At 35.7% G+C, this 25,324-nt stretch overlaps 1 protein-coding gene across 5 annotated transcripts in view; it reads left to right on the top strand.

The window, feature by feature from the left end:
- Positions 1–25,324, top strand: part of LOC149804191 (fumarate hydratase, mitochondrial-like) — a 94,409-nt gene that overhangs the window by 38,419 nt on the left and 30,666 nt on the right. For all 5 annotated transcript variants that reach the window (XM_089937721.1, XM_089937696.1, XM_089937687.1 and 2 more), the window contains exons 6-7: positions 7,277–7,388; positions 14,732–14,812. In XM_089937721.1, coding sequence (XP_089793847.1) covers positions 7,277–7,388; positions 14,732–14,812 — 193 coding nt within the window. The remainder of the gene's footprint in view (positions 1–7,276; positions 7,389–14,731; positions 14,813–25,324) is intronic.

The following is a 25,324-nucleotide window of genomic DNA, read 5'->3' on the forward strand; positions in this document are numbered from 1 at the left end:
GATCCAGAAACAATATGGCTGCAGATTCAATGCCCAACGCATCAATCTTGTGGTGGCAACTTTTGCCTTGTTCAAATATATGAGAGCCTGTTGGTCCGTTTCAAGGACAAATTCCCTTCCGAAAAGGTACGTGTGGAATTTCCCTATACACCACACCAGTGCCAAACACTCCTTTTCAATCATGGAGTAATTTTGCTCCCTAGGCAGCAATTTCCTACTAGCATAAGCTATGGGTAATGTTACCCCCTCTTGCTCTTGTAGCAAAATTGCTCCTAATCCCGTGTCGGAAGCATCAGTTCTCGATATGAATGATTTATTTAATTCTGGCAACTTTAGGATAGGTGCACTGATCAGTCTTCCCTTAAGAGCGTTAAATTCTCTTTCCTGACATGAACCCCAAGAAACTTTATTGGGCTGCCCCTTCCTAGTTAAATTCGTCAATGGACTAGCTATAGCAGCAAAATTTGGTATGAACTTCCTATAAAAACCTATCAACCCAAGAAACAATTGGATCTGGTTTTATAGCAATGATGGTGTTTTTTTATTCTCGAGTAGTGATCATGATATGTAACCCAAACAGTGGGAGATAACCTGGTGTCCAAAATGACACTCACAGGGTACCTTCAGTCCCACCACTGTCAAATGGTAAAGGAGCCACCACGCATGGCCCACCACTCCCACCTATCCATGGATCCTTTGTACCCTGCAAGCCTGTTGGTTCCGGAGCCCTGGTTCCTCTACACGAGATAACCATAATCTCCATATGAACCTAACGTCACCATCGACAGCAGCACACTAGGTACATATCAAGTCACAAAGAACCACCACTTGACACCCAAACCAGCACCATGGCTTAAACCTCCCCTCTAACATAGTTTCACAGCTGACAACACAAACACCAACAGCTCTACAGTGATCTAACAAACACGGACAGTCACTGGCTTTCTCATCAGCTCCATCACATACATCACAGACAGTAAAGTTCAGACACAAAGACAGACAGCATCGACTGCTCCTCCTGAACGAGGAATCTAAGGGCCTCCCTCTCATACCCAAACTGTTTGCCCAACTCCACTAGATCTTTGAGTGACGACATAATAAATACTGTTGATAAGAACACCAATCCTAAGTGCACTATCATATAACACATACAATTTTGGAATTACATGAACCAACCGTATATTCCTTCTAATATATGCAATATGTATATATAATAAACAGATGGCAAATAAAACTGAATAGGGGTGAGGTATTCACTCACCCGACAGAATTCTCTCTTGTCAGAAAGGTCACATTCTGAAACAGATAACTGAAAAATCTTACAGGAGTCAAGACCTGTGCAAACTAACGTCCTTACTCCTCCTCATCCAATAATCCCACTTCTGACACCATTTGTCACAGGATGAAGCCGGGTTGGGACTGGATTAGGGAAGACACCAAAAGCAACTGCGTTTACAAGATGTTTATCTATAAACGCAATTTAAACATTAACAAATCTGACACCATTATAAACAAAAAGATAAGGAAAATTATAAAGTTCCTAACATGGAACTATCAACAACAATTAACTCAACGAGATAAAACTCAAACATGAATTTAACAAATGGAATTTCAAAACTAACATGAATTCCTATCACCGATCAATAAAATAAAAGTGATCTACACCCTAATATAAAGAGTCTTTAATGTATCGTTCATACAATGATATTGAAATGCAGGTAAATTTGAATGTATCGTTCAAATAATGATTTAGAAAAGAATGTAAATTTGGATGTATCGTTCATAAAACAATATTGAAAAGCAGGTAAATTTGAATGTATCGTTCATATAACGATATTGAAAAGCAGTGTAAATTACTAACCTATCAATCATTCACATAATGATATAGCAATAGGAATGAATGAAATTATGAACCTATTGATTGTTCACATAACGATATTGCAATAGGAATGAATGAAATTATGAACCTATCGCTCGCTCACATAATGATATAGCAATAGGAATGAATGAAATTATGAACCTATCGATCATTCACATAACGATATTGCAATAGGAATGAATGAAATTATGAACCTATCAATCGTTCACATAACGAGATAGGAATGAATGAAATTATGAAATGCAATAGTTGAAATAACATGGAACACTATATATAACTATCGTTGCGCCCATTTAACGTCAGATATGTAACTCCAGTTTCACGCACTCTAGGCAATGGCCAGAGAAGCACCCACGCATGATCCACTCCTCTCAGTCTGTTGAAGGATCCCTCGAGAGCCCTCATGTCACAGACCCGATGGTCGCAAAGCCCTGGTCCCTCGCATCGAGAAAACCAGTCCACTCTTCTGATCCAACGTCACCATAATACAGCGTATACGTCACACAAAATCCCACAGAGTTCTGTGACTCCACATCAAACGATGTATAAGGCATGGCATGCATGTATAAAGCAGCTCTACAGCTGGTGACTCCACATCAAACCATATACACCACTCCCTCAATAACTCGCGCACATCGTGGTCCAGAAACATCGACCGCACTTTAAGTGAGGCGCGAGTTATCGAGGGACCTATAAAATAAGCCTAAAACCAATAAAGTGATTGACGACATAAAGGGAAAAAAGGGGGGGGGGTAGACAGATTATACTGTTGAATACTCACTTTATAATCGTGCTGAGATTAACTGTGAATAAATATCTCTTCATAATGGTGTACTTATTATTTCCTCATAGGGCAACATTAATTTCAGGATAAATTACAGTATTTTGAGGTGATCATCAAAAATATTATTCCACGTGGTTTCCGTTCACTTAACATGTGTACCACTTCACACGTTGTGTACTACGTCACTAATTTTTATGTTGAATTGGATACATTCTAGTTTTATTGTTTGATCCAAATTAGACGTTTTTTTATATACAAAAGATCAACTCTTTTCGAAAAACAGTGTCGATCGAACGATAGATAGATTTGAATGCGATAGAAGTAAAATGGAAAACAAAAAAAACAGGTTAATCAGTACTGACATATTTAGTTGGTCTACAAATTTAAAACAACATAAATTAGAACAAGTTAATACTTGCTGTTTGTGCCATGCTTGACAAATATCAATTCACTTTTTGAAAAAAATCAGTTAATTTTTTGTGTGTTACTCCTTGATTTCTCTGCCGCCTTAACAAAATCCCTCAGATTTCTCAACTGCATGAGCTTTACGTAGTCAACATTTTGGGTCTACAGCCACCTTATGGCAATATCAAAGTATCTGGTTGCTTCCTGTGCAGAGGGGTGGGGGGGTGCAACATCTGCGTCTGCATCACTTTCAACACTTGTTGTGCTCCAGTTAGAATCGTCTTCTGCTGCAAATTTGTTCATTATAGAATTAATTATTGTTTCATCTGGCATGTATTCGGCTGTGGGCAATCATTGTCAGCACAAATCCACTCCTCCATATCATCAAGAGAAACGCCCATCTCAGGACCATGAGTCTGTACGAATTTCTACCAAACAGCCTCGGCATTAATGACATCAGTTTCACTGAAACCTTCGAAGTCACTATCATCGTTGCTGTCTCTGTTACTGTTTTGCTTTACGTCAAAGGCAGCTCCAAGACCCTTAATCCAGCACCCCAGTTCTCTTGTAATCGATTTTTTTTTTAATGCAACAAACACTTCCCCAAGTTGTTGATCAAAACAAAGCCGGCATGTAATTAGGTTCTCACAGAAGTACTCACGGGTTTCGATGTGACGGTCGATTGACTCTTTTCATCTTTTCAATGAACAGAATATGTTGTGATTATTATGTTTACAATGAAACGGATTAAAGGATTAGAATGTGACTTTCACACAGGAACACGTTTAATTGGTGTTTATTTCATTCTCTGTTGCCACCTGTTAGCATTTCCCAGAAGTTTTCATTGATAGCTATTTCACCAGACTGGTTATTTACAGTATACTGACAACTATTTAACATAAAACTTACATAATATATGATATCTTTAAACAGAGGTCTCGCTAGGATTTTAAAACTGGGTCTTTCTGCCTCTGAATTCAATCACTAAATATCAGTACATTTTCTCACCTGGCCGCCCGTCAAAGCCTTTGAACTAGCCACCTAGCTATTGCATCATGTTCTTTTTTTAAAAAGTACTCTTATAAAGTGGCAACATGTATGTACATCAAAGAGTCTTTCAGTCACTGAATTCTGTAATTGTAACTCTCAGCACAGTTAACTGATCAACACATTTTCCCACAAAGCAGGTGGCTGAAACAGGACCGGCAAATCTTTGAATTTTCCCGCGCACCTATTACATGCATACAGAGGACTCCCGCCTTTGATTTTCTGTGTCCCATATCAAAAATTGGCGTCCAAATATGCGTAATTAAGCATTTTCGAGATCTCTGAAATTAATTCTTATTTAGAACTTGCAAATTTCAAAATATGGATTATATTTTTACGGGCATTAATCATCATTTTCGATGATAAAACGAGCAATGTATCAAGGTTTATCAATTTATCAATTCTTATCATAATTTTTTCATGTTCAGCATATTTTAAAAATATTTTAAATACATTTTCTCTGGAAAAATCGGGAGCCAAGACGGACACCGCATTATAAGCGGATCGCGAGTTATCCGGGTGCGAGTTATCGAGGGAGTGGTGTACAAGGCATGGCATAAGGCAGCTCTACAGCTGGAGATTTGCTTCTGTAAAGGGTAAGCTTTCTGACAAGACTCTGCGTAATGTAATTTGGTTATAGATAATTTGCTCTTTTTGTACACTAGCTGTGACATATGCGCAGCTAGGTACTTAGGTTTCCCCGCTGCAGGCAATTTGCTCGTGAAGCATGGTCTGAGTTTCGCTCAGGATTTCGAAATAACTAGATCCGCAAAATATATGCCACCTTCGGGTGACGCTGTATGCAGCATTGAAACCGAGTACATTTTTGACAACATAAACATATTGATATAACTCGTACACAATTCCGTGACAGTATTAAAATTTTCATAAACTAATAGTATGAAAATAATACACATAATATAGATATACATATCAGTGGGCTACCATAGTTTACCATTTGGTAGTCCATCTGACTATAAGTGCTTTATCCACCCCTGGTTTGAGTTCAAATAAACATATTGTTTATCTCAATACATTTCATTACTTTTTGTGTATACTTTTATACCAGTAATTTTTATTGTTTTCTGCCATGGTGATGATTTTGAAATGGTTATTTTTTGTTTTATCATTATTAGCAATTACTCCTTAGACAACTCATTTTTAAATATTCATAAAATTGTCACTATGTACTGCATATCATCCCAATTTGTTAATCCCTTGAAGAGAAGCAAATGTCAAAGTGAATCAGTGGATTTTATCCAAGAAGCAACCAAACAGCTTGTACTTTTCTAGTTTGATAAGGGCCACTTTTGCATTGTTCAAAATAATTTGCATCAGGTGTTATGTGTTTCCAAAATTCAAGCATCTTTACTAGGTCAGGGTCAGTGTTGTTTGTTGTACTGGTTGCACCTAGAAAATTGCATAGACCTAGAATTGCCAACACATTATGTAATGGCAGATCTGGGTCTGTGCAGTTTTCAGTTGGATCCAACTAGTGTAAATGCATGGCATAAAAACTGTCAATGTTTTGGCATCTGCAAAATAAATTTAAATTTGAAATTAGATGAGTATCTGTAGTTGTGATTCAACTGTTGAATGACCATCTGTGTAAAGTCATCTAAAGTTGTTGAATGACCATCTGTGTAAAGTCATCTAAAGTTGTTGAATGACCATCTGTGTAAAGTCATCTAAAGTTGTTGAATGACCATCTGTGTAAAGTCATCTAAAGTTGTTGAATGACCATCTGTGTGAAGTCATCTAAAGTTGTTGAATGACCATCTGTGTAAAGTCATCTAAAGTTGTTGAATGACCATCTGTGTGAAGTCATCTAAAGTTGTTGAATGACCATCTGTGTAAAGTCATCTAAAGTTGTTGAATGACCATCTGTGTAAAGTCATCTAAAGAAATATATCCATATATAATAGAAACATTTAAAGCATATATCTGGATAAAAGGAAATCTGTGTTGTAAACTTGTACACTTTCATGAACTTGATTGCAGATGATGTTTGAGTACTCAGTTATCTTTAAACACTCCACATGGCTGGTGGCATTCTTCATACTGATTGGTTAATGCCTTTGACAGTCACAGTCTATTGAAGGGTCAGCGATTCTTGGTATACTAAAATAAAAACCTTTTGGAAGTAAAATTTGTGTACATTCAAAATAAAAACATTTATAGATTGGTACAATCCTATTTTTTATTCTTCAACAGTTTTTATGATGAAAGCAACTTTTACTCTATCCATTGTTGTTAGCACTGCAAAATATATACCACTTTATCACATGATATTGTGTTTTTTATGTTAATAAACCTATTTAATAATTTGTGTAAACAGTCAAACCTGTCAGTGGGAAAGGCAAAATTGGCCTTTGTCCACAGGTGACCTATGTACGTAGTTTCACCTTTCAGAATTAGTTTCTGAACAAATACATGCACATATTATTATCAAGATTTTTGTGTGCATTGAATAAAAAAATCATAAAATATGAATACTCTTTGTTTTCCCCCAAAGTTTTTGATCCACATAGGATAAATGTATTCTGCTCAGTTTAATCCATTCTATAAAATAAATCATCACTGGCTTAAAATAATCCTTGTACTTGGCTTTGTGCACCATGACAAAGGAATAATTTCACTACTGATTTACTCCAACCCTAATTTAAAGGGATGTAACTCATCTCTCTTTTCAACATTTCTAATCAGAGCTTTAATTCAGTCAGGTAGCTGAAGGTATCAGTCTATACTTGTCAGAGGTTGACTTCCATTTCCCCATTTGTATAAATAGAGCAGTCATTATTCATATGATCCAGTGACCACTTAAGGCAAGGAAAGACCTTGCTCCTGACTGAAGAAGGTAGGTAACCGTTACAAAAATAACAGTGGAAATTTGCCAGGGGTGGGGGGGGTAGAATGAGTATTTTGAGCAGGTGACCATTAGGTGACTGATTTGATCATATGTAACATATAATAACACCTCATGCAGAATAATGACAATGGCATCCAAAAGTGTTTAATGATTTAATGTATAACAGGATGTAACGGGTCTTGATGGATGGTGTGTCATTAAAGTTTCTGTAGTTTGTTGGTTGGTAGTGATGGTTTTGTTAACATTGCAAATGTATAATTAAATCCAGATATTTTTTTTGTTCTTTTTCCAGGATGCCACTCCAGTGACACTGGGTCAGGAGTTCAGTGGCTATGTTCAGCAGATTTTCAATGGCATTCGGAGGGTCAAAGACACACTACCTAGTCTTTATGAACTTGCAGCAGGTATAGTGAGTAATGTAGATACAAAATATGCCATCTGTGAATTAAATCAAGTCAAACCTGTCATAAATAGTCACCGGTGGCAAGTGAAATGTTTGCCTCTTGTGACAGATGGCTGCTTGGAAAAGGTTTGTTTCTACAATAATTGAAGGGAGCACAACAAATACCTAATCATAGTAGCTGGTAATGTAGGTAATTGCATTTTTGAGGTGACTTTTAATGCAGGTTTGACACTGAGTCAGTTACAAAATTACTCAATATTCAAGGAACAAATTTGTTCAGGAAACAAAAGCATTAGACCCATGACAAAGCAAACTCTGCTCAACTTGCACTAACTGGTAGTGCATAGTTATCACTGTAAAGAAGGATTTGTCTTTAGAGAAATGTGTTTCCTTACTTTAAATTGTTATTTAATGTAACACATAATTTTAAAATCATTTATAATATGTTGAATTTGACAAGACAGTTGATATCCCTAAGTGTTTGAATCAAGCATTGCACAGTTTGAAAACCAATTGTTACATGTAAATTGCAAATCAGTTCTACTTTTATCCATGTTTCACTTTTTTAAATCTCAGCTTTTCAGAGATCAGCATAAACTTATTTCTGAATCAGTAGCATTTTCAACTGTTGCTAAGAACACATTTTAGATTGGTGACCGTTATATCCAGATTAAACTTAACATTTGTCTCCATATACTAAGACAGGGGGATGATACAAACAAAATTAAGAATACCCATCAATGGTTTGCGAGTTGGGGTGGCAGTTGTTCAGCCTGTAACAATGTGTTTTATATTGTTAGAAGTTTTCCTCCTCCTCCCCCCCCCCCATCCATTGATAGATACTCTTAATTATATATTAACTTGGCATATGAATCCTTAAAGAGAAGCTCTTCATATCAACCTTTTGGAAATGAAAGCCATACTCAATGCTTTCCACACATGCAACATTCATGAGACCTGGTCCTGATGACGCCAGATAATTTCCTTCTGATCACATACCTTTGCAAGGGCTGGAATAATCACCAGAAGACCTTTTCCTCTCACTAGGGGAATGCCTTCTTGGGTACCAAGATTTGGAAACATTAAATGCCAACACATTCCTGTCTGGCTTCAGGGCCCCGAGTGGCCAAGTGACTTTGTTACAGATCACTGTCATCTCACCTCTGTCTGTGTGGGTTCGAGTCGCCGATTCGGCCAATGTGGGTATGTGACAAAGCTTGCCAGTAGCTACTCCTGGGTCGGTGGTTCTTTCTGGGGTTTTCCCGGGTTCTTCCTCCACCATTAATACTGGCCGCCATGTATAGCCTATCATGTGCTGAAAATGGCGTTAAACCCTACAATAACAGCAACAACAACAACTGTCTGGCTCCATGTCCTTACCAACTCAGTATAAAGGGAGGACAAATGCTTATTACAAAGTTGTCCCTCCAGGAATCCTCCATCACATCCTTTGCCCTTTGGGGCCATCCAATGACCCCAGAGGCATGGGCTGTAGTGTTTTTTTTAATTATCAGGAGGGTAATGGGGGCATACACCTTCCCTCCATTGGTTGTTATTGTGAAAACAGCTAATTATTTGTGACTGCCCACTAAAATGAAACACAGTGGATCAGTGTTCAGCTCAATTTAGCAATAGATGTTCCTAGATGAAATATAGCTAACTCCACTCCACTCAAGCAGTTGAGATTGTAACTAATTGATGTGTGTACAAACTTCTCCTTCACTGCTGGCTCCTTTCAGGGATGTCCTGTTTGATAAGGAGTTTGGAGCTTCAATCCTGGAGGGAATCACAACAGTCATGTGACTGGTGTCACATAAGTGAGGACTCGGATCAATTACATGATCAGGCACACAATAAAGATTACAGCTCATGAAATATGAGCAACTTCATGATCCTGGCCCACTCTGCGTTCTCTAGTTCCATTGGCATGACATGGCCTTGCTAAGGAGAGAACTGCATTAATAATGAAAGACATGGCCTTTCTAAGGATAGAACAGAATCTTGTTGGGTTGTTGGTAGCTGCAGTGATCACTCCTCTTTCATGAAGGTGTAACCTTTGATCCAGGCATGAATTTGCCAATTTTGCTGGAATTGCCTGAGAAACTTTTGATTGTTAGACAATAATTAAATGTGGAATCACACAGGGATATCCTTTGCATGTGTATAAACAAATCTCATTGTGCTAAACTAATATTAGGAGCAGTTCATATTTTTAGTAGAGCAATCATACTTCTGCTAGGTAGAGGGAAATAATCAGCATTTGCTCTTCCTTTATCTTTTCTTCTGGTGTAATGTGATCAGGTAAAGTATTAAATGAAAAAAGCAAATTGTTTAGTTAATGGTTCTCCAGTATTATTTACCTGATAACATTACAAATAATCCCTTCCGCCTTCCCAGCAATGCGGCCATCCTTTAAGGCAGGGGTCTCAAACTCAAACCCCTCCCCCCCCCCCCCGAGGGCTACACCACCTTTGTTATCTCTCATGACACCTGTGATGCCATTCATTTTGTGGGCCACAGTATATAACTTGACGGGCTGCATGTGGCCCGCAGGCTGTGTGTTTGAGATCCCTGCTTTAAGGTGTCACTTAGTAACTTACTGGTTTGAATTGGATATAATAGAAGCCACCTAACAGGTACAGGGGAATTAACCTGCAAGAGTTTCCTCCCTTTGTCTATCTATTATTATAAACCAGAAAGCCATTTTTCCATCTTTCTGGTAGGACTCGATTAAGAGGGAGCAAAGAAATAAGAACAAAGATCATGCTGCATGAAGGTGTGAATATAGTAAGATGTGTGACACTGTATCATATTAATTTGAGTTTCATGATTTTCTTAAATTTGAAGAGCTTTAGATTAACAGAGAAAGTAAAAGTAATTATAATAATTTAGGGATTATTTTTGTCTGTGCAATCAACATATGGGGAAAATAAAAGTAATTTTGTCTCTTTGTCACAAGTACTAAAAGGCACATAATATATAAATATCTGCCATACTAATCATGTGATCATTTCAGATTATAATTTTCTCCCTAATCCACAAAATCACATGAAAGATACCTTTGTTCTCTTCATTGCTTCTGAATAATTCAGACATTGACCGTGTGACTTTTGAAGAAATTTTTTATGTTTAAATCATTATAGAGCAGTTCATCTTATTTCTTAATGATAACTATATGATTTGTTAATACTGTTATTCAGTACATAAGCTACATAGAAAGGGAACTCCCATCACCTTTGTCCCATATATCCCAGCTTCTGTTCTTCCTACTGGCATTACCACATTGTCCAATTCACTAAAATACATTTTTAAGACTGTGGCATGTTCTATTACTAACATATATTTTTATGTTTTATTTCATATAGAATATAATTTAAGTGTAAATTTGTTATTTATTTTTAAAAGGATGACATCTCAAATTTTGTGACTAACAGTTTTTGTTCTTTATATACCTCTTTGAATGTCAAGTTTTATACAAGACAGCTTATTCAGTCAATGAAGCCTGATGTTTTTCATTTTACTCACACACAAAAAGACACACTGGGGACCACTGATGATGTACCACATTTGGATGCCATAAGATTTAAGTTTTGGTTTCTTTACAAACTGAGAAGAATAGCTTTAAATGCACTGCAAGATTTTCATGTTGGAGCAAACTTGAAACAAGTGGAGCTTGTATGTAATCATAGTCTCATGTGTTATGGTGGATGCCTCAAGTTCAAAACCAAATTTATATCAATTCAACAGACTTTAACTGTGCTATTTCAAATGTGCTATTCATTCTCCAAAATTATTACATGGCATACCTCAAGCCATCACATCTGCACAACAAATGATTAATGAATCCAACACAGTTTGTGTGTGCCATTTCATAAGATCTTTTTGTTTACAGTTCTTTACTAGGCTGCTCTCCTATAACTAAAAATGTTGTGAATAAACCTTGTTAATGCAGGTATGCAAAAGATTTCACAAAAGCAATACAGTAACACAAATTCTAAAATCCAGTCTCTGATACTAGTAAATATGAGAGCAATGAATAAATTAGGAAATTTCAAATCCTGTAAATAAAAAGCTTAAACTAACTTTATTATGTTCCACATAAACTAACTTGGAAATAAATGCATGACATTGGCAACAAAACTGAGACGTAAATTACTACTAATATCATTCTGTCAGGTATGAAGAATATTATGGGATGTTTGTTTTGTTTCTTCAGTTGAGTAGCACATGCTTGTAATATTCCTATCATTATTATATCAGATAGCATAGTATGCAAATAATGAATCATTTTTTCTTATGAATTAATTTTTTTTTTAAATGGCTGTAACATCAGTTGTCAAAAGAATAAAAGAAATTGACTGGCGTCAGTTGATGAAATAAATATATGCATTTTAAGATCAGCAAGTTGTGCTATATGGGTGTGTGTGTATGTATATATATATATATATATACCACTATGTACTATGAGCAACTTGATATCAGTCATAGGAGCTCTAAAATATTATTATATCACATTGTCTTTGAACAATCCCTTGTGCCATATAGTTTTTGTTGAGGTGTGTCAGCACATTACATCTTTTTTAGCAAAATATATGAAGCCTAACCTTGAAAAAAAATTGATAGCTGCAACTAACTTTCATTACCATCGTCAAAGACTTTTTTGGGGATGTGATTAAGTATGTCAATTAGGTGTTACTATTTCCAAGTAGCAAGTCAGCTTGTCATCAATTATAAATTAATTTTTGAAAACTAGAATAAATTAAAGTACAGTTGTTGGTTTAAATTCTTTTGCATCGTTTTCTCAAATAAAAAATGCATTTTATAAATAATATGTTTGAGAGGAAACCAGTCAATCATGGAAGGATAGTAATAACACTAACACCTGCAGCAAAACTGAGAACAGAAAATGGAATAATTTTTTGGTGTATTTAATAATTAGGTATATAGATGTTTTTTCTTTTGTCTTAACTTTTGATATTTACTTTGAATGTTTTATATTAAATTTCACAAACATATGCATGTCACATGCTTTTCAGGGAAAAATGTTCAGCAGAATCAGTTTTTTTAAATCATGCAAACTCTAAATAAAACTTATCAATAGAGAGATTTGTAAGGATGAACTTTTTATTTTTTGAGATAATTAATAGCTTTTGAATTTGTTTTGAGGTTAAGATGTGCTCAATGAAAGGATGCCATAGGTTTTTACACACCTTCCACCTTTGTAGGCAGTGCTGGCATTTATTTTTAGGCTCAACAATTGTGTTTTGTGGTCCAGTGGAAGGGGATGTAGGTGGGGTCAGCACTTGTGACCCCCATCTACTTTTAACTACTTATAGAAAATAACTGGATATTCTAATTTGAATAAAAGAAAAACATGTTTTCTCACCCATTTAAGTGACTTATATACATAGTTGGTAGACTTAGAGTTGCCATGTATCATCACACACACATGCATTTATGTGCATGCACACATAATCAACAATCATACAGACATTTAAAAAAGATGCTCAGTCTTTTAAATCCATTGAACATTGGATTACATTCTTAAGTAGATGCAGATCTCAATAGTTCAGTGGAGGGTTTGGAGGTGATTGACGTGACATTAGTGACCAACTATTTAATTTGGGTGGTGGTGATCAATCATTGCTTTTACAGCCATGGTATTTATGTTGTTTTTATCTCTAGATAATTTTTATTGTCAACTGATATGATGGATACAGTTTTCTTTCAAGCTATTTGGTTGCCAAAATTCCACCCCACCATCTCTCCAGCACCTCATAAAATGAAATGGGTTGATCCCATAGTGTTCATCTTTGTGCTCACTAGAGAATGGGTGGTACTGTTGTTCAAACTTGCCCCAAAAGTTTGAAGCTTTGTATCTGACTTTCAAAGCAATGTTGTTATCCAGGAACATTTCCATACACTAGTCTGAAAAATGATCCACAACTGCATACAACAGATTTGTGCTATGTTACGAACTGTGAAATAGCACTTCAGCTCTTTTGACATGGTCTGTTGCTGGATGTGTAAACATGTTAGTTACTTTAGGACTGCATTTGTGCATTGTCCCAGTGCTGGGTGGTATTACTATGTTGGCAGATGTACACTCCAGAACAACTAATGTTTATATGGTGTTTGCAGTATGTGCAAAGAATAAAATGCTTCCACTTGCTTCTGTGCATCACAAAGTCAAAAACTTGCAACCAGGAGTTGTAAAGGTAAGGCCTTGCTCACTTCACAGATGGTTTACCCTTCCCTGATTCACAGCTGCATTTTGAACATTTTGCCACCATAAATGAATCACACATGTACACTATTGCATAGTCACACCTTGCTGCGAGTTTAGTATATTTCCAATAAAGACTTGCTGTGATAATGTGACTGTGAGCACAACACTTTAATTGCTAGTTTGACAGACAATAATCTAACATTAGTCTTTTGATTATACCATGTGTGATCAGTACATGTAGTAATTTGGAAAGGATTAAAGATGTAAATGGATTGTGGTTGGATAAGACGTTAAAAAAGATGTTGGGTGACATAAAACAGGACATGTTGGTATCTGTATTTAATGTTTGTTGAAATTAAAGCATGTGTGATCTCCGAATGTTAAAAAGTCAGGATCTAAAACAATTCAGATATCACACAAAGTTCAGTAATAGCTGGAAACAGGAATTTCATTGGTTGGAATCAAGTTCAAACAGACATGAAAATACATTCTGTCATTCCTATAAAGTTGAATTTTCAAAGGAACTTCCCAAATTCAGCCTTGATAGCTCCAAACTTGAGAAGTTCTGGCAGGCAATCAGTGACCTGAATAGATTAATAGGCAAGAAATAGTTAAAATTCTTGTTCGATTCGGTGGAGTTCTATTAATGCTGCCACATTCCAAAGCGGACATTTAAAGGATAATTTCCATTCTCAGGAATATTAAGGCTGACTGCGAGAGTAAATATGGATTTGTTAAGAACAACAATGATGAGGACTGCTACAGATATAATCCAGACAATGATGTCCTAAAACATGTTAAACTTGCATATGATACATATAAGGAAACTTATGAATGGCAACAAATTACTGTGAGAGAGCAGATTTGATGGCCTGCTGTGCATATATTAATATTTAAAAAATGAAAATTTGTTCAATAGTTGTTTGTCCATTTGCATGCTAAAATCTAATAAATGAAAATCCTCCCCTTTTGACATCAAAACTCTGATCCGATTGTGCAGATCTCCTAATCTGTCCTAAGCTGTTCTCCTTGTTTTGTACTATGACTCTGTGGTCTTAAACAAAGTAACATCTGTCATATGTATTGTATGTCATAATATTAAATTTGTCTTTCAGGTGGAACTGCAGTTGGGACAGGTTTGAATACAAGGATAGGGTTTGCAGAGAAAATAGCAGAGAAGATAGCAGAATTTACAAGTAAAAAATAAATTATATTAATAATATTTCTTTTTTGATCATAAATTATATAATTATTAGAATTGACATTAATGTTTTGACTGTTGTGATGTAGACTATCACATAACAGCAAGCAGTATTAAACTTCCAGAAAATATTTTTGGTTGCTGTCCAATTACTGTATTTGCTGGTCTATAAGTCAATGTGGAGTATAAGTCGAATCAGCAAATTTTGCAAATTTTCTATCTTTCATTCATATATAAGTCGATGCTGAATATAGGATGAGGCCAGATAAATATCTCAGAATGTGTTTTTCACTTTGTTCAACACAGCATTGCGATTTTTATCCTAATTTTAACTCAGTAACCTTTCCAGTCAGGATCATTAAATGTAACTAAAAGTACCTAATTTGTTTCACACAAAGTATTTTAAGTGTATAATGTACTTCTAGCTACATATAATGATGCAGACTGGAAAATTTATTGAGTTACAGAGAGGATAAAACTTGTGATGCTGTGTGGAATTAAATTATAATAACTTCCGGTATGCTATTTAAGATTACCAGCAATAGGGAATTGAATTATTAATACTAAAATGCTTTTTCCAGTTTGTTTGTTAGAGGGGTTTGGGGAGAAGAGAGATATAAAGAGAAGGATGCTCCTGTATTCCATTGCATTTTTCATCTTGCACCTTGTGATCAAAATAAAATATGGTCCAATATAAGAGAGAGAGAGAGAACATTTTTATCTTTGGTTTCTTTTTTGTTTGTTTTTTTACTTTATTGCCCCAATATTGCTGAAGTTTTTGTTAAAGAGAAAAAAAAACATTAATAAATGAAACAGTGTATTGTAAACTATGACAATACATACCATACTCCTTCAGGGTTTAAATATTCACAGTAGTTATATCCATATAGTCTCCATTAGGTTAAATCCCAAGAATGACCATTTTGCATGCCAATTTTATTTGCAAGTATAATGACCTCTCCATTCCCAACAAATAAGATTTTGTTTAAAGTGCATGTACTCTTCCTGTACTTAGGCGACAATTGTTTTTGATCTTTGCTCATGCTACATGTACTTTAAATTGCTGTCGGTTCTGTTGGCAAGTTAAAAAATGTCACTGGCTGAGAAATTTACACGAGTAACCACCTGGCATTCCTTTCATTAAATGGTAACAGTATTCATAATACCCATGGGTAGCCTCATAATCCAACCTGGTCTGCCTATTCTTGACTTCCAACAGGTGTTAGCTTGAATTGACTGAATACAGCCATAGCATATTTAATTAACATGTAAATACCATTTCAAAACATGCCAGTAGCTTCTCGTGGGTCGGTGGTTCTTTCCGGGGTTTTCCCGGGTTCTTCCTCCACCATTAATACTGGCTACCATGTATAGCCTATCATGTGCTGAAAAATGGCATTAAACCCCACAACACCACCAACCATTTTTAAAGCCATGTGATTCTTTTAATAATGGAAGTGGCAACAAAAACTAGAAGGAATTGCTTACCTAGAGGTATTAATTGATAATGGAATATGGTACTGCACTTGTACATGAGTAAGATCAGTCATCAGGTAAGTGAACAATACAGATTTACAATCGTGGCGACATCTGTCTGTCTCTGTCTCTCTCAATGATGCATACATTTTGCTTGATCATTAGTGCAAGAATAAAATTGTGATGGAATATGTCTTTGTCATGGTTATTCATCTTCTAACTTGTAAATTCTAACGCACATATATGTAATCAAATTTAAACAGTGCATATTACAAACACCATACATTACTGGTGCATGCTGGTTTGGCGCAGTTACATCTGATTTATGTTAATTTTTAATACTGATGATCATGTAATTGTTTAAAATACTCATTGTGGGATCCTATATTTTTTATTCTTCGCAACAATGAAATATTTTTTACACATTATTTTTCGTACTCTTGGAGAATTACTTTCCATGCAAAAAATAAAATAAAGCTATTTGGATGAAATAATCCATATGTAAGTCAATTCGGAGTATAAGCCGAAGCTAAGATTTTCTGGTCAGAAAGTATCGTCTTATAGGCAGGCAAATATGGCAATCAGCTAACCTGGCTGTAAGGCAAAGTGGGCTTAGGTGTGACCCTGCATCCATCATATTTTGTTCATATGTCTGTCAACAATTGTTTGTTACTACTCTGAAGTCCATATTTCTGATCTGATTTCAATCAAACTTGGAATGTGGGTTTATATCATATAATAATGAGCAAGATCAGCTGATCTTGCACCTGACTGGCTAACTGTCTTACCACTCTGGACATCATGTTGCTGATCTGATTTTGATCAAACACTGAATGTGGATTTATATCATATAATAATGAGCAAGATCAGGTGATCTTGCACCTGACTGGCTAACTGCCTTACCACTCTGGACGTCATGTTGCTGATCTGATTTTAATCAAGCTTGGAATACATACTTATCCTGTCAAGATTTTGGATAAATTTGATAAAAAAAAGCCATGCATATTAATTATGTGATCTTGCATTTAATTGGCTGAGTTTGCTAACCCTGTGCCAGCCATATTTCTGATCCAATTTTGACAGAACTTGCCATTTAGGTTTGCATCATCAAGTTCTAGCTTGGATTTGATAATCAGCATGATCTATCCATATTAATAAATAATGATGCATCTGATTGGCTGGTCTTGTTACAAATCTGGAGGCTGTATTTCTGATCCATTTTTGATCAAATGTGGAATATGTAATTGTATCATTAAGATCTTGTACAAGTTTAATAATGAGTGAGAGCCGTGCATATGAATGAGGTTATCTTGCATCAGGTTGGCTGAGTGTGTTATCCCTCTGGAAGCTATATTTCCAATCCAGTTTTGATTAAATGTGAAATATAAGCTTGTATCATAAAGATATTGGATGGATTCAGTAATGAGTTTGCTCCATGCATGTTAATTAATCTTGCATCTGGTTGTCAGAGCTTGTTACCACTCTAGAGGACAGATTCCTGATTTATTGTTTTTATGGAAATGAAGAAAATCAAGTGATCTTTTTCAGTTGCACTATTTGTCTTGCTTGGCATGTCTATGTCTATTCCACCCCCATCCCACCCCTCGGCCCCTTCACCTAATCCCAATTATAGCAAAGCCAGGAATCTTTGAGAAATAGTTGTATACCCAGTATGTCTCATATCTTATAATAGTTCTTGCTTCAGAGGTTAAGAATAAAATCTAGAGAAACCGAGTAAAAAATCAAGCAGAAAGTGAAATTTCCAATGAACAACTGGGTTCCACAATGGTGAAGAAATGGAGAACATTATGACACATAAAGAAATTGCTTGAATGCTGAAACTTTACAAAGACTGATGACTGTATTGTTATACATTTGTAGACTTCTTCTCCTGAGCGTGGTTGGAGGGAGATCAGTAAAGATAGCTATGTATTTTGCTTTTCATGCAAAAAACATGTAAAATATACAAATTAAAATATATCTCATATTATTATGTGCTTGGTGATATGAAATTACCAGTGACCCACTTTATCAAATGAGGGGTGTCAGTTGACCCTTTTTTTGTGGCAAACCTGACTGAAACACTGTGTTGTTGTTCATTAAAGTAGGAGTTTAAGCCAGGTGCTAAGGACAACACTTTGTATTTGTTTAAAATCACACTTATTTGCAAACCCATATCTATTGACACATATACAGTATAACTGGATGCATGCTGTTGACCGATAAACTTGGGTGGTATACAGATATTGTACCATTCTCTAAGAGAATATAGACCATGTACCATTCTCTAAGGGAATACAGATAGTGTACCATTATCTATGTTCTAAATTCAAGAACCAACTTCACTAACCTTTTCTAGATAGCAATATTTACTTATTAAAGTTTCACTATAATTATGGAAATGGTAAATGCCAGTCCTTTATTAAAATCAAAACTAGTGTGTTTCAATCAAATGACACTATAATAATGGAAACAGTCAATTACAGTCCTTTTTTAAATCAAAACTTCTGTGTTTCAATACAAATATTTGTTATAATGATTCTTTCCCAAACTGGATTGTGTAGGGAAATAAATTCCTGGCCATTTTTTTGAGATTGCCAGTTATTGAAGAGTTGTCTCCTCTGCATTGTTCGAATGTAAGTATTTATGCTGTCAATCTTTTCACAATTGCTGATGTTTCATTACAAAAATGCATGAATGCATGCAATTTAAATACACTGATGAGGAAAAGAGGAAATGAATTTATTCATATACATGTAGCAACAGTCGAATCATTTCCCAGAAAAATTGTATATGCTAATACATGCTAATTACCAGAGTAATGTTGACATTCTAAATATAGGCCTTCTGTTGGTATCAGGCTTGCATTAAATACATTACCAATATAAGAAAAGTTTGTACCTTATTATCCAATCCAGATAGGCTAAAGAATGATCAACACAATGAACAAGGACTGCTTAGTAATATTAGAAGTTTCTGATGAGTCTCTTATATAACATAGTTACTTATTATTTATAAATTGCTCTGTGTCTGTCGCTTTTGTTATTTCAGTGAAGAATACATTACCTGATCCTAACTGTAGTTTTCAACCCTCATGGAAAGACCAGAAAATGTTTTATTCGTTGTCTCTATATTATATAGACAATGAAAACAGCTTTGTAGAAAGAAACTCTTCCAGATAGTACTATAATTATTAACCCTGGCTGCTGCTAGATGTCTAATCAAATAACAGACATTGTTTAAAGTTTTGTGATGATAACACTGAATTACATTGTCTCTCATTGTGCATGAAAATTCATTAGTGTTTGTGTCCATGCACTTGTGATGTCAATATGGTATCGATAATTCAGGTTACTTCAAGACATTGGTGATTTTTTTGGGGGTGATACTCACTGTTTTTTCACTTATCTCATGAACACTGCTTAGAATCATGTTTATGTTTCAATTAGATGATTGTGCTGTTATTGATATAGTTTGCACCTTCAAGGTTTCATTTCCCATTATTTAGTTATTTCAGTTGTGCAATCATGACTAAATTTTCAGAGTGTAAAACGTTTTGGCCTTAAATGAGATGTACACTTAATATGCAACTGGTACATGTGTACAGAATGGTGAGGAGATGTGGTATAACTTCTTGTGTTATAATCTGAAGAGCACAGAGACAGATGGACAATGATATTTTGAGCCCAAATCCTAAAACTGCATCCATAGCCAGCATAGTGGGGAATGCCAGAGTAGCCTCTTTTCCTGCAATGTTTCATTGAATTTTACCTGATATGTCCACACTACATCCACCCAAGTTGCTGCTTAAACCTGCGATGAAATAATTTACCCAGGAGATAATGATGTAATTGTGGACTTAGTGGAGTTGGCATCCCATCTTTCACTGTGTTTCTCCAGTACTGACTTCAAGATGGGAAAGTTTGCTCCCACATTATGGTAGCCCAGCGGGCATAAGTCTGGATTTGTACAGTTTGATTCACACCTCACAGACTGCTATCACCAGCCATCTTTGCCATCATGCATGCCAATTAATTAGCCCAGATGTCTGGCCACTCCATTATATACAGTGAATCATCCCAGATGTCTGGCCATCCCATTATGTACAATTAATTAGCCCAGATGTCTGGCCATCCCATTATATAATGCATGTTACAGGGACCCATGTAACAAGTCTATCCACATAACTTCCTAGCTGTCCATCCAACAGGTTATCTCAGTGAGAAAAGCATTGCTGGTTGCCCATTTGCCATTTTGATCAGTATGTCCAGTATTAGGGCAGGTACCATAGAATGCCTGACAGTAGTATGGCAGGAACCATATTATGCCTGACAGTAGAAAGATGTGCCAGCAGGGGATACACACTTCCCCATGATTGTATAGAGAACCTCAGTAAGGTCAAACCCCATGATAGAGTAAATTAAGTTCGATTTTAAGGCCACATTTGAGGCAATGATCACATTTTATCAAATTTTGAGTGCCTACCACAGCCATCCTTGAGCTGGACCTCAAAAGGTCAAGACCTCATTAGATATTGATGATGAGGATGAGCAGCTCTTTTGTTTACTGTGGAAATCTGTGAAGAGTAGGGTTATCTCTGACCATCTGTGACACAGATTCAAGACCCAGTCAACTCCATGTACTTACATTTAGAGAGACAGTTACCAGTGTCTTTCTCCTCCTGCTGACACTATACTCATTGAGACGCATATCACGACGGTGAACAAGACCACCCCTTCATTTTGAAAGTAACATCAAAACTTCTGCATAACATGGTGGTACTTTTTTATTGCTTGACCAAGCATCTTTTGTTACATTTTGTTTCACCAAAATATCTGGTAGTCAACAAACTTGTCACAATGCAGAGTTGATTAAAAATGCTGCACATCAGTCCATGTAACCTGCACAGGGTGAACAGTATGTGAAACTTACCAAATCATCCTGCATGCCCACAGGACCAGTAACATGAAAATACATTGTGTCCTAATTTCATAATACAAGAAGACAATATGTAATCAATGACTCAATGGTAAATGAAGCTAGACATAAATATAATTCCTTAGTACACTTATTTATATAATGAAATATGGAACATAAAGAAAAACACAAAATAGAGCATCTATATTATATGTCACATTATTAAATGCTATTAAATCCAGCACAACATGACCACTATTTACTGACCAGGACAATTATGCTCACTGTCCAGCTGATGCAGATCCATATACAACTGGGTATCCACATCCATTCACAACTGGGAATCCAGATCCATACACAACTGGGTATCCACATCCATACACAACTGGGAATCCACATCCATACACAACTGGGTATCCAGATCCATACACAACTGGGTATCCACATCCATACACAACTGGGTATCCAGATCCATACACAACTGGGTATCCACATCCATACACAACTGGGTATCCAGATCCATACACAACTGGGTACCATAATCTAAGCAGTGATGAACAGACTGACTTGAAGCCTGAATATGAACCAGAATCTTCATGCATCAATAACTGACAGTATCAGAACCAGACCCATCCTCCAAAGATGTATCTATGGTATCCAGCGTACATATGCTCATGAGATTAGATCTGCAGAAAGATGAGGAAGAGCATTGGATTGCTGGAAGTGGAACCTAATAAAATGTATCCACATCAGCAGAATGCAGCTTAACAATTATAGTTCGTCCAGCTCAGCATCATGAATGATATCAGAGTCTGTAGACCAGTGATTTGCAGATAATTTTACCTAATTTAAACATCTACAATATCTAGTTTTCTTTAACATACATTTTTATTTAATGTATCCTTGTGACATAATTTGTCTACTGAGTAGACCCTGTTTGTGTGCCTGTGTCATGTGACAGTTCCCATAACTGCTTAGCACTTTATCAAAATGAACTCTTTTTCCATAACTCCAGGTCCAACATGGCTAGTTACAAGTACCACCTTTTTTCATGATATATCAAATGAGTAGTGTTGCTCTGTATGTTGATACAATTGGTGTTGGAATCATTCATGCACAAAATAAATTCCATAACATTAGCTACAATTTAAGAGGCTCACATTAAATTTACTGAGCTAGTCTCAGATATCATTCAAGATGCTGAACTGTATGAATTATAACAGTATTGTCATGTTCTTTGCATGCATCCTATTTCTATATTTAAGCAAATTCTCTAATTGAGCTATTGTTTTTGTACGATAATGTATTATTTCTATTGAATAGTTCTTTTTTCTGTGGCTGTGTTTTTTGATTTTTCAGCCTCTTTTGGCTTTGGGGCATCCAAATAACCCCACATGTTGATGTTAGGAGTCAGAAGTTGGACAGTCGGAAGTGTCATTGGACATTGCATGAAGTTTTTATTTGGAATTATGGCCAGACCTGCTAACCCTTAGGATTTTGCTGTATGTCTTAAGAAAATTACCCTTAAAATATGGACTTATGGCATAAAAGCAATAACTTCTGTCAAATTTGTTCATCCGTGTTTGATTTGAATCCGAGTTTCATATTAAAATTAGTCAGGGAACCAGACTAACTTTACAGCAGCGCCTCACCCTCTTTAAACTGCACCTATTTGTTCATGCGAAGCATCTGCATGATCAAACTGTTGATTATAGAATTTGTAAAGAAATCACATACAGCAAGTGATGCATGTTTAAGACGAAAGAGAAAATAAGCCTCTTGAAAAGTGTTAATAATCAACACAGAAATAAAAAGGAATATTCAGATTCCTCTGAATAAAAGCTGGCAGGGACAGAGTTACATTTATTGGATGTCATGTGCCAATTTGAGTATGACTCATGGTGGGAGATATAATTACCGTTGTCATGTGCAGTGGAAAAAGAATTTTAAAGAATTACGTTAAGTTGAGAAACAGCAACAAGCCATTGAGCTGCATAGGGTTTGGAACTAAAGTTCGTGCAGCTGTAAATAAAGTCTATGCATACTTTACAAACTTTTCATAATGTTTATTGTCTTTGCATGTTTAGAATACCTAACTTTTAATTACGTTTTCCAGCTTAACAAAAGCAGTTTATGATATTTTGTTACACCTTACTGCAAACTGGTCAAACTTGTGGAAAAAAATCAACTGCCTTACTGAGACAGACTCATCAGGGTTGGCAGGTCTGTTACGGGCATCTAGTAAACACATAATAAAAGCAAGTTATTTATCTTCTCATATCACCGTTATTTACTTTAACTATATAATTTGTAGATTACATTTACTCCATATGCTTACAAATCAGCTGACCAGATGGACTGGCTACTCATTATTTGCACCAACATGCCATGAAATTTACTGGCATTGGACAGTCGGGTCACAGATAGCTTTGCATGCAGCTGAGTGAGATGAGATGCCTTTCCCTGCACATTATAATTTGCTTCTCTTGTGCTGGACTGTCTGGTCACAGATAGCTTTGCATGCTGCTGAGTGAGATGAGATGCTTTCCTCTGCACACTTAAGGTGCATCACTTGCTGGCTCAGCATTCATTATAATTTGCTGTTTGGCAGTTGTATTAAGGATGTGGGGAACACTGCCTGTCTAACTCTCTTTAATCCTTTCCTCAGGTTTTTAACCCAAATTGTTCTGAGCTGCAATGGAGATCTGATCACAGGCAGAAGGACAGAAGGTAGTTTTCTGCTTAACAACAGCAGCTTTACCTGATGTCAAACATTTCATGGTATCAGGACTTTCAGTTTTGGAGGAAACCTAATAAAGGGGAAAGAAAGCCATGTTTATCTGTCAGATGCATTTCCTGATGACATTAACATCAGAAAATTACTCACTGCTCCCTCTAAAACCAAGCCCTACCTGAAAGAAGAAAAAAAAAACATCTTTCCATGCAAATATCATCTAGACAAAGGGAAGTAACTCATACAGTTTACCTCCCCTTTTCATGCAATGCGACGGTCTGTATCCCAGATGTTTAATAGTTTAAACTGTAGCTTGTGAGTCTGAACATTACCTCTAAAGGATCAATTGCAATTTAGAATCTATTTTGTACAGGCAACATTTATTTTCAGAAGTATATTAAGTCAAAAGGTTGATGTACCTGCTCTATGCAACATTTTGCATTTGTCCTATTGAATTGATTCATATTTAGAGGTGCGCAGTATTAATGGTTTACCTCTGTATTTTTTCCAGTGGTACATACCACGGTACTTTTTCACTGTACTGGTACTTGGGTAGTTCAGTAAGTAATGTACTGAAATTCCCAGGTAATCTTGTTAAGAACTTAATTATTATAATCACAGTACGTTTTCATTTTTTTATGACAAATAATTAATTTTTTTTAAATATTGCTTTACAAAACAGTTGTATTTGTCATAATTAAGTTTTGAATATAAAAATAAAATTATATTTATGATCATTAATCAAATATTTGACACATGTCACGTGGTGGTCAAATGGGATGTTGTGAAAGATACTTGGGCAAATTTTAGATGGAAAAAATGACATTTGAATATTTATTGGTGTGTGGTAATGTCTTATGTACAGATATTGCTTTGTAAGATCATCCTAAGATTTTCAGGAAAGATCAGTTGTTTACTGTTTGAACTTTATATAATTTCTTTAATCCGCTAAATATTTTCTCATTTGTTGAGTAAGTTTGTTTTATGTTACTGGCCCTATTTCATAAATATCTTACCTTGGTGTTTGCATGCCACTCAGAGTATCTCAGACAAATATATAAGTAGTATAGCTTGTAAACTGTAGATTTCACTGTCAATACTTCCTATTTTTATCAGCAAGCTCTTTCATTTCAGCACCATGTCTTTTAAATCATGTTGTCTGTGTTATAAGCTTTTGTGTCCCATGTTTGTTACAGCTATTTGATTACAACTTGTGCAACAATTAACACACACATAGCAAATTCATCTACTTAATGGTACTTCTGTTATTGGTGGGACTGCCATTTTTTTTTATCAGAGATATTTTCTTTTCTTTTATCTCAAAATAATTAAGTTTTTTCAAATAATTTAAATGGATATAATACGATGTTATTTTGGCTA

The sequence above is a fragment of the Sinohyriopsis cumingii genome, chromosome 2 (genome assembly GCF_028554795.1).
Source record: "Sinohyriopsis cumingii isolate HCF-2022 chromosome 2, ASM2855479v2, whole genome shotgun sequence".
Classification (NCBI taxonomy): Eukaryota; Metazoa; Mollusca; class Bivalvia; order Unionida; family Unionidae; genus Sinohyriopsis; species Sinohyriopsis cumingii.